At 38.4% G+C, this 11,243-nt stretch overlaps 1 protein-coding gene across 1 annotated transcript in view; it reads right to left on the bottom strand.

Moving 5' to 3' along the window:
- Positions 1-1,074: 1,074 nt before the first annotated feature.
- Positions 1,075-11,243, bottom strand: part of TGFBRAP1 (transforming growth factor beta receptor associated protein 1) — a 19,031-nt gene continuing 8,862 nt past the window's right edge. The window contains exons 6-11 of the mRNA XM_015815243.1: positions 8,642-8,699; positions 7,661-7,804; positions 5,985-6,131; positions 5,107-5,266; positions 2,693-3,126; positions 1,075-2,171 (exon numbers count right to left, since the gene is read on the bottom strand). Of these exons, the coding sequence (XP_015670729.1) occupies positions 1,983-2,171; positions 2,693-3,126; positions 5,107-5,266; positions 5,985-6,131; positions 7,661-7,804; positions 8,642-8,699 (1,132 nt within the window). The 3' untranslated portion in view covers positions 1,075-1,982. The remainder of the gene's footprint in view (positions 2,172-2,692; positions 3,127-5,106; positions 5,267-5,984; positions 6,132-7,660; positions 7,805-8,641; positions 8,700-11,243) is intronic.

The raw sequence follows: 11,243 nt of genomic DNA, 5'->3' as shown, positions 1-11,243 counted from the left end.
ATAAGCATGCAGATAATACAAAGTTTATTCTTCCAAACTTTTAGTGGTAGGCTGCTTATTTTCTAGACTTAATAACCCTAATGTTCAATTAGTATGAAAATCAAAGTATCTGATTTCTAGCATTCACACTGAGCATCATCTATGGTTTCTGCTACAATGGCGTTTTAAGAAGTCAATCGTAAATGCAGATGGCCTAAAACATCTAGCATTGGCAAAGGACCATATGTAGCTGAGGGGCCAGTTTCCTGTTCTTCTTTAAACACCTACCCAGTTTCATAAAACAACTTGCCAGTTTCTTTGGTTATGTGCCTAAGACAGCTATGAACAGCAGAGATGCTATTGTGTGCTTCCCTTTAAAATAATTCTATTAAGCTGAAAAGCTGAACAGAAGAGATTCATTTTAAGACTTCCATGTGATATAGAAAATATGAAGCTATGTAGTGGAGAAACCTATACATTTAAGCAATAAAATAAAAGTTATGTTCAAAACTTGAAAAAAAAATCTTATCTTAACCACCTGAACATTCTTTTCCTTTCTTCCCTATTAAGAGAACGGATTTCCTTGCTACACTGTGAAGTGTGTGAAAAACTCTCCACCTTAAAAGAGATAAATGGGATTCTAAAAGAAAGCTTTCCATTTGCTGAGCTTTCTGTAACTTTATCCTATTCTTGTCAGCAAAACCTGCTAAAAGACATCCTTGCTTTCAGTTGAAATGGGCTCCCAAGAATATGAGGAAAAGCCTGTTCCAAATTTTAATAAAACAAATTAAAGCTGTAATTCGTAAACTAACCCAAGAACACAGTGCCTCCCTCTTTAACTTGAGTAGTAACACTGAACTGGAGAAGCAGGTATGAGTTTGGGGTATGAGAGAGAAAGAGAAGGGGGAATATAAATGAAAAAGCAACTTCACATCATCATATTTTTGATTTTGTACTTTTAAACTTACATGCATATGTATTCAGAGTTGATTTTGACTGGATGGGCATATAATCTCTGCAGATTAAAAATGTAGAAGGCATTATAGATACCTGGCAAGTTTCAAAGAGTTTGGCACACTGTTTCAGAATCCATGAAGTAGTTTATTAACTGTTACCAAGCATACTCAGCACCTTTAGAAGTCACCTGTTGATTTGATTTTTCCCCCCATTTTGTTATCCTTTAGAATAAAAGTTTTCATGTCATTCCTGCAAAGGAGAGGCACTGGTTTCTTTGCTTGCAGGCAAGCTTAACAATGGCTCTTTGTAATGATAGGTACAGACTCTTAAACAAAACAAAAAACACTACCCAGGAATCGCTGATTAGTTATGTTGGTTCTAGAGAATGTTGAGATATAAAAAACCTTTTCATTCAACAGTATTTACATAACAATTGCATGGTAATAAATAAGTCATTACAATTACTACAGTCTGTTCCACCAGACCTCCCCCCAATCCCAAACGTTATATGCTTCCCACATGAGAGACACACACATTTTGACTTTATTCCTAAGGTTGGAAATAGTGAGTCAGTGGTCTTTGCATTGTCCTGCCTTGCTCATAACTAATGCAGGAATTACTAAGAGCTCAGTGCTTCCATCAGTTTGTAATAGGTGAACATACAAGGCAGAGAAAGGAGGAGAACAAAGGCTCAAAAGTGCTTCAAATATTAACCGTATTGAGAGCACAGAACGTGATGCTGTCCTCTCTCATTTCAAGACCAGTTGATAACAAAGTTCAGTGCAAATTTTAATTAAAAAAAAAAAAGTTCTTCCATGCTGAACCACTCACCGTTCCTGTGAGGAAAGGATCCATTCTACATAAAGCCCTGTAATTCCTTGTGCCGTTACTTTTTAAAAAGTCCAGTGGCTATGTTTCACATTGAGCTTGTTCCTTCCCATCTACGCCAAGCCAGCCTCTTCTTCTTGATTTGTTCTTTTTCCAGCAGATTCTCTTTTGTGACTCCCAGGTATCCAACACTAGCACAGCCACTGACCCAATTCATTTCATGTCCGTCCACTGGAGCTGGATAAATGATGGTTTGTGTTGGAATTCATAAGTCTCTTTGTAGCACAGTGCGTGTGGACCACAGTGCCATTGGGATATCGGACAAAGGCAGGTTCACTGAAAGGTTTCTGGCACACCTGGCAGAGTTTTTTGTCTGAGAGAAGGATTGGGCTTTCTCTTAGTTTCACCTAAAAGCAGCAACAACAAGAGAAACATCTGTAAGGTTGTTCGAATTTTATTTTTGCAAAAGCCACTATTGGTGAGATAGGAGGTTGACCACAGAAGGCTGAATGACCATTTTCTTACACCAACTTCCTGCATTCATGGAGATACAATTCTAACATTCCTTTAGGGAAATCATAATACTTAATGGGAATGATCACACTAGATCTTTGGCAGCATCCTGGGAGTGAGAGGAGGAGACTTTGTATCTTTCTGAAAAGGCTTCGAGGATTGGTTGGATCCTTGGAAAGCTTGGGGATCTAATTGCAGTGGAAGGGAGAAGCAAAGAAAAATAAAGAAAGACCCACCCACTTACTCCTGCTCACAGTTTTTAATACAGATGTAGCACAGGAAGAAGAGAGAGGAATCATAAATAAGTTATCATGTACATATGAACCACAAAAATTAGAGTGTGTTGGTCTACGATGAATTAAAAAGGAGAAATTTGCAAGCCAAAATCCCTGTTGATTAAACCCTATAAACTTACCTTTTCATGCTTGTAAATAAGATTCTCAGCTTTTGCTAAGCTCAGTGCAATCTCAGCCATTCTTTGTGAATGGAGACTTTCTCTCATTGCACCCATCAGAAACGAGGAGAGAAGCTGTATGGACCAGCTGGCAGGAATAAGCTGCAAAACCCATGCAGCGTCAAATTCAGCTGCATGATTGTTCAGAAGGTCAACGGCTGCCATATTCAGTTCATGGTTGGGTGTGCTGGAATTGAAATATGTTGAGAGCAGCATATGAAAAAGCTTCTGTCTGTAGGGAAGACCCTTGCTCTCGGAATTCCATAGGCAGTAGTCCTCAGCGGCTGAGAAGTCCTTCAGTTCATGGACCAGAATATGTAGAGCTTTTTCATGCTCTTCTAACTTTCCATATAGTATTGCACACTCAGCATGAAGATCTGTGCCAGCAATTTTATCTGCCAAATGCAAATTTAAATAGAAGCCTTGTGAAAAGAAGGGATGTTTATTTCTCTTGGGTTGGCCTACAATACATTTCACATCCAGATATTTTATCTCCCTTGTATTCTCCCTCCATAGATGCACAGCTCAAGATGCTTCTATATCTAGTGAAATTAATCACAGTCCATAAAATCTACAATCAATCTGTGAACTTTTAAGCTGATACAAGACTCTTGATTATTTTACACAATAAGTCAACTGAAAAATACATTCAGAACAAGATACCTACTAGAGTTCTGACTCTTATAAAGCAAAAATGAGGGGTGAATTCACATAGTTTTGTTCTGAAGATATGTGCAAAACATTACACATATAATATACATATAATTGTAGGGCATCATGATTAGTCATCAGAAAAGACTCATAACACAAGTTAAAACAATATTTTTTATCAGCCTTTTCAGTAGAAAGGCAAGTTGGACTGCTTGATTGAAACAAACACGAAGTACACAAACAAAATTATAGTCTACTTGCATTATAAAGATTATTTCTTTAATTTGAATCCAGGCTGATAATCTAAGAGATAATGCATCCTGACAGCAGTCATATTCACATGTCAGTGACTGCTCTTCTAGGATGATTCTTAGATGAGTTCAAAATATTACTAATATGCAACACCTTAAATATTATAACAGCAATTTAAATTAAGTAATCAGCATGAACAGTATCTCTCTTACAATCTTGGTGACATGGAAGTAAGCAAAAGATTTATTATTACAATCTGCCTAACACCCAAACCTTTGCTACTTATAAATAAAAATTCTTAGGGTAAGGAGAATTCTTCCAGGCATATTTTCCCAACATGATCACAAATCATATTGGAAAAATGTAGGATTTCTTACAAGTAAGGCCCAATGCTGAAGAACTGTCTACTCTATTTAATTTGAATCAACTGTTAAATCTTTTTTGATATAATAGGCAAATGGAGAACAACCTGTTTCTCTTCTAATTACACAGCTATGTCACTTCTTTAGAAACCAGCTATACATTTTAGAAATGAATTTTTCAATCATATTAGTGCTTCTTCCATGGTTATCCCCCAAAATAGGAATCAGAGACACTGACTAATGACTTTAACCTCTAAGTTTTTTCTACGTGGGAGAATAAAGCTGTCCAGTTCCCAAATATTATAAACTCCACAGATCCTTAAAACATGTAATAGTTCAAATGGCACCCCCATTACACCTTCAGGGAAAGATTAGTTAAAATGGCAAAACAGAATCTTGGTTTCATTTCAATTAAGGTTTAATACAAGCCATTAACATTCATCCTGGAGCAGTATTCAAGTATTCTAGTTCTAATTAATGGAACCATGTTTAATGGAACAATTAATATACTCATCCTTTTCCCCTAAAAATTCAGTATTGTCTGTTTGCTAGAATTAAATTTCTCAGTATCAAATATTGTGGCAATGTACTGTATGTTTTCTAATAATTATTTGAACTGCTTCATATTGCATTTTAGCAGGGTTCAGATTTCAGTTTGTTGGATCAATTCTGAGTTATCCTGAAGCCTAAGCTGACCGTAAAGCAATAAAAATTGGTCTCAATACAAGACCTTAAATATAATCCCACAATAACGTAACTTCACATCACGTTGTGCCTTTCTTGGCATCATACCTTTGAGCCTCTATAATACATTTCAAACTGTAGATTCAAAAGTCTTCTGCAAGCAATCAGCTCTTATCTCTGGCAAAAGCAAACTGTTTCTTGGCAGTCCACCAGACAAGAGAAACAAAAGGAGATTTAAAATGTGTGTGTGTGTATGAGAGAGAGGGGGGGGGGAGACATGGAGAAATAGTCTCAAACATTTTGGAGTCTGGCAGTACACATCAGCTCTGCCCAACACTGCACTCAAATGCAATAAATTAAACCCTGAAAAGAATACATTTCTTGATGGAAAAAAGCTTCTGATAACTATAGTTTGAAGTGTCTTACCTAAAATGAAATGGACACGGTAAAGGTCAGATCTCTGCAGAAGACTGCGTAGTTTTGTCTGCATTTTGGTCAGCTTCTCCTGCCTCTCAGCACCCAGTGACTTCAGATGGAGCACATCATTGAGGTAAAGCACTGCTAGATGGGTGTGGTACTTTTCCTTCTGTGAAAATAAAAGTAACCAAGCCAACATCAAAACAGTTTTCATACACCATTTTTATCAATTATTTCAATAAAACTCATATAAAGTATTAAGACACAATGTCAAAAGCTTCTATTTCTTAGGTGTGTTAAAAGTATAATACACAAACAACGAAGTCATAGTCAAAAGTAATTCTGGGAGAGCAACATTTTAATTTCTAAAGTTGTCCAAATATATACTTCTGAGATTAGAGAGAAATTGAAGATTAAGTCAAAATATTTATTTCATATCTGTGCTGCAGTCCAGGACACAAGTACAGTATTAGACACAGCTGAGAAGGATGTCTATTTTTCTGGCATTTCAGTTCTTTTTACACTTGAATATAGCAACTAACCGAGGAAATAATGTAAAAAATAATTCTTTGTTTTTAGTTTAGCAAATGCACATAAGTACAAAAACTTTTATGTGTATAAAATGTGAATTTTATACCATTCCCACCATTCACTTTTACAACATCCAATTTCATTGGCAGTTCTACTTAGAATTTGAATAAACAAGGGGTGAGGACAGAGGGTTCAACCTCCAAGTTACTCTACAGAAGAGAATTAGGCAAGCATGCTGAATTCACTAAAACACAAAATGTAAATGCAGAAGTACAGCTTGGAACACTCAGACAAACACATTTATATAGTCCTTTTCAAAGCATTAATATTCTACAGAAGGCCTCACCCAAACTTACTTTTATTCTTTTTTCTAGAACTAAGTATTCCAAGTATTTTACTAGTGACACTGGATATTTTTTAAGGCATTTGATGACATCATCTGGGTTAAAGCTGTTTTTCTCTTGGTCTTCCACGGGCCTTTTAGTGAAAATGTATACACCAACCTAAAACAATATAACATTTAGAGATTTCAGAATTGTATAAGTGACAGTTCATAGGCCAGTTTCTGAAACACTTTACTTTTTTTTTGCTTTATTCACATAGACATTTGAAAAAAAACATTATTATTATTATTATTATTATTATTATTATTATTATTATTATTATTATTATTATTATTATTATTATTATTATTATATTACTACTACTACTACTACTACTACTACTACTACTACTACTACTACTACTACTACTACTACTATGTTGGAAGGGACCTTGGACCCTGCTCAGGCAGGAAACCCTATACACCATTTCAGACAAATGGCTGTCCAGTCTCTTTTTAAAAACTTCCAGTGTTGGAGCATTCACAGCTTCTGAAGGCAGGTTGTTCCACTGATTAATTGTTCTAACTGTCAGGAAATTTCTCCTTAGTTCTAGGTTGCTTCTCTCCTTGGTTAGTTTCCTTCCGTTGCTTCTCGTCCTGCCTTCAGGTGTTTTGAAGAATAGCTTGATTCCCTCTTCTATGTGGCAACCCCTGAGATATTGGAACACTGCTATCATGTCCCCCATCGTCCTTCTCTTCGTTAAACTAGACATACCCAATTCCAGGAACCGTTCCTTCTATGTTTTAGCCTCCAGTCCCCTAATCATCTTTGTTGCTCTTCTCTGCACGCTTTCTAGAGTCTCAACATCTTTTTTACATCGTGGTGATCAAAAGTGGATGCAGTATTCCAAGTGTGGCCTTATCAAGGCATTGTAAAGTGGTATAAACACTTCACGTGATCTTGATTCTATCCCTCTGTTAATGCAGCCCAGCACTGTGTTGGCTTTTTTGGCAGCTGCAGCACACTGCTGACTCATATTTAAGTGATTGTCCACTAGGACTCCAAGATCCCTCTCACAGTTACTACTATTGAGCCAGGTACCATATATACTATACCTGTGCATTTGGGTTTTCTTGCCTAAATGTAGAACCTTACTTTTTTCACCATTGAATTTCATCATTGTGTAGCAATGACAAAAAAGCCAGGAATAAACTTATGTTACGTTTGCTAGATATGTGTTTTTGGTTAGAAATTAGATACTGTATTACAACTGAATACAGTGTTTGAAAAATCAAAACAAAACCTAACATATTTGCACTTCCCTCCTTAAAGTGAGGAATACAATTTAGACTTCATAAAAACTCTAACAAAAATACTGCATTTTTCAGGTATTAAATTCTATGCTCCAAATCAAGGAAAATAAACCCTGAGAAACACTGCCTTAAAAACAAGAGGAACAACAAAAATGAAGGTCCATGTTAGGCCTACACCCTGGTACCTACAACTATAATTGCATCTGAATGATACTTTGATACTTGCTTCATAAACACCGTGACTTTTGCTTGGGAGTTATGATACTGGAATAACAAGGGGACAGAATGAAAGATTTCACGAATAAAACTCAATGTACAGGTCTAATTAATCTAGACAAGTTATCCAAGCAACAGCAATTTTTTAAAAACTTTTCCCCGAAGGATTTAGCCACATACCTCCTCGTTATGTTCCAAGATCCATTCTGCGTACTTCCACACCAATTCATGGTCAGAACAGGAGGTTAGGAAGTCTACAATATAGTCATAAAGGTCTGTGCGTGTAGAATCCTGAATCTCCCCATTGACTATCTGTATCCATAACTAAAGTAAAGAAACAGAAGTTTCACTTCAATCTTTAAAAGGACAAATGCTATTTTTCTTAGGTTCTAGGCCAGGGGTGTCAAACTCGCAACGTCACGTGACGTGTCGCGACGTATTGCGACTTTTTTTTCCATTGCCGGCAATAGGGTGGGTGCGGTTTCGCCCTGACGCATCCGGCCCACGGGCCGGCAGTTTGACACCTCTGCTCTAGGCCATCCTCCTAAAAGAACAGACCTTGAGGAATAGAAGAGAGATTATTAAAGCCATATATAAAAACTTAGGGCTATGCACTGTGTTTTACATTCAAAACCAGGAAGAGAACGGAGGTTGCCAGCAAACTACCTAGTTTCTTTCACAAGTTGCAGGCAGGTTTACAAGAACAATTCCTCACTCCATATAACAGTATCTTCTTCTTAATCCACAGAACAACTTTATATTCTCTATGTATTTATGTATACACACTATCACGCACATATACAAATTCCCTTTTATCTACCAGGAGGAAAAAAGCCCACGTATTTCAATTACACAGATCTTTCTTCCTCTCTTTGAATGTCTAAATCTTTATTTTATTATGTGTAGGTCTTAGTAAACACCCTCCATTCCTAATATTTTTGCCTCTGTCTAAAAATATATTAGAATGGCAATTATTTGTTGCAGAAACCAATGCTGATTAGGGAGGGACTGGCTTAAAGTCACTCAGCAGGCTTCCATGCCTAAGGTAGGAGTAGAACCTTTATCTCCCATCTGCAGGCTCAGGACATTAATCGCTACACCACAAGTTTTGAACAGACTTAAAGTGTAAAAAGAAAGAGCTAAGCCATTCTGCACACTAACCTGTAATGCTGCAGCGTCTTGACCATTTGAGTGATACAGGAGCCCAAGTGCAAAAAACCTGTACAAGGAATATGAAATAGCAAGTGACTTAGGCAGTACAGCAGGAATAAGTATGTATTATTTTAGGGAGTTGGGACAAAGTTTGAGAGCCCTTGGTTTAGGTTTTCAATACATTCTTCTAGTTTCAGGCTAGCATAACTTTATTCCAAAATTTGCCTTTATCATCTACTTCCACCACAGTAGGAGGCAAATGAGGGCTTAGCAATGAAAGTGTGTAAGGAAACAAACTCTATCCCAGTGATGGTGAACCTTTTAGAGACCGAGTGCCCAAACTGCAACCCAAAACCCACTTATGCATCGTTGGGTGCCGGGTGGGTGTGGCCCATTGGGTGGGCGTGGCTGCGGTGGTAACAGCAGACTGGGTGGGACTAAAAAGTTCAATCAATCAATTCCAACTTTGCAAGATCTTTTTTCCCCGCGAGAAGTTGAAATTGACTGATTGATTGAACCTTTTCTTTTTGTACACGGCGGCGGAAGCCTAAAGCGAAAAGGTTTTATAAAACCCAGCTGAAGGCCTAGGACTGGGGCGATGGCGCGCGTGCCCACAGAGAGGGCTCTGAGTGCCGCCTCTGGCACCTGTGCCATAGGTTCGCCACCACTGCTCTATCCACAAGATGGCCTGCTACCTGGATTTCATTTACATAGCACAGATTTACTAGGAAGAAGTAATTTTGCTAGCTCAGCAAAATCGCCCTCGACTCAGAACGTGGGAGTCAGTCCTGGGCCAGTCATGCAGTGGTTTACAGTCCTTTGAAAAATTAACTTGGGTATATCTTGAAAATCAGATTCTTTCTGATTTATGTTATCCCATCTTTATTTTTATAAATAATTCAAGGCAGCAAACATACATTTTAGTTCTTTTTCCTCCTGCTTTCTCCTTAACGACCATGTGAGGCAAGTTGGGCTGAGGGAGAGTGACTGGCCCAAAATCACCAGCGGACTTCCATGCTAAGAACTCACAGACTCCTGGTGTCTAGCATGGTGCCTTAATCACTAGACCAACGTGGCTCTTATGGTATTTATTTCTGTAAGGCGGCTATATAATTTTTCTAATTCAATAAATAAATAATGACAATTCTAGCAACAAAATAGTTTACATAAATTTTTGAATCCAAAGGATCTAGTTTGGAAACCTAAGATGATCTAACTTATGATTCAGACTCTTTGGAAACTGTGAAACATATAAATAACATATAAATAAAAGAAGGAGGAGGAGGAGAAGGCGAAGATGTATGTCTAAGGAGATTCTCAGTCATCCAGGTCATGGTTGTCCCAAAGATGCTTTTTCAAAAGACAACTGGACTTTGTTTTTCCTTGAAGACGTTTCGCTTCTCATCCAAAAAACCTCTTCAATTCTGACTGAATGGTGGACAATGGAAGGATTTATATTCCTTGCAGTCAGTTGGCCCAGAGCTTTTCAACTGGTGGTACGCGTACCACTGGTGGTACTTTAGCACCTGGCAGGTGATACGCGACCCCTAGCCAAGTATAGCGGGGGAGGGAATGAGCTAAAGCAGTGCCACGCAGGCCTGGAGGAGATCAGCTGGAGCTGCAGGGCTCGGCAGAAGCCCCAAGATCTGCACGCACGGCTACATGCTGACTGGAGCTTCCAGTGCACCCGGAAGAGAAAAGGAGAAGTGTGGAGAGAGGAGAAGTTATAAAAGGAGCAGATTTTGGAAGGAGAGGGAGAGAGAGAGAGAGAGAGAGAAAAACACAGGAAGAAAGAGAGAGAAGAGGCTTTTGTTAGTGAAGCGGTGAGGACAGAGCGAGCGAGGGGCCTTTGCGAGCGAAGGGTGAGTGAGTGAGTGAGCGAGCGAGCGGTGGGCTTTTGTGAGCAAAGTAAGAGAGAGGGGCTTTTGCGAGCAAAGTGTGTGTGAGAGAGAGGAGGGGGGCTTTTGCAAGCAAAGTGTGAGTGAGTGAGAGAGCGAGTGAGGGGCTTTTGTGAGCAAAGTCTGAGTGAATGAGTAAGAGGCTTTTGCGAGCGAAGAGTGAGAAAAAAAGGGAAAAGTGAGGGGGAGGAAGCATTAACATTGAATCTCAACTTTTTACTTTTCCATAATATTATAAACTAGCCATTTCTATAACAACAAATGAATCTAACCAGTAAAGCCCCAAATCCCTCCCCTTTATTTTTAGTCATCAAGTGTTTGATACCTTGCTAAGCACACTCGAATACTGTCATGTTCTAAAAGTGGTACAATCTGTGAAAAGGTTGAAAAGCCCTGATCTGGTTGTTAGCACTCTCTCTCTCTCTCTCTCTCTCTCTCTCTCTCTCTCTCTCTCTCTCTCTCTCTCTCTCTCTCTCAGAGTTGGAAGAACTGAAGAAGCATCTTGTATGAGAAGCAAAACGTCTTCAAGGAAAAACAAAGTCCATTTGCCTTTTGAAAAAGCACCTTTAGGAATAGTATTAGTAGTAGCTACACAGAGGTACTATTACAGTATCTGTTTGTAAAAGGATTTTTAAATCAATCAGTCAAATTATAACGAAAAAGGTTGCCACTGTGACTGGCTTATGTCAAAGAGTTACAGGCTTCTGGTTCAA

The sequence above is a fragment of the Protobothrops mucrosquamatus genome, unplaced genomic scaffold (genome assembly GCF_001527695.2).
Source record: "Protobothrops mucrosquamatus isolate PMUCROS unplaced genomic scaffold, P.Mucros_1.0 scaffold327, whole genome shotgun sequence".
Lineage (NCBI taxonomy): Eukaryota > Metazoa > Chordata > Lepidosauria > Squamata > Viperidae > Protobothrops > Protobothrops mucrosquamatus.
This window is presented reverse-complemented; position numbering and strand designations above follow the sequence as displayed.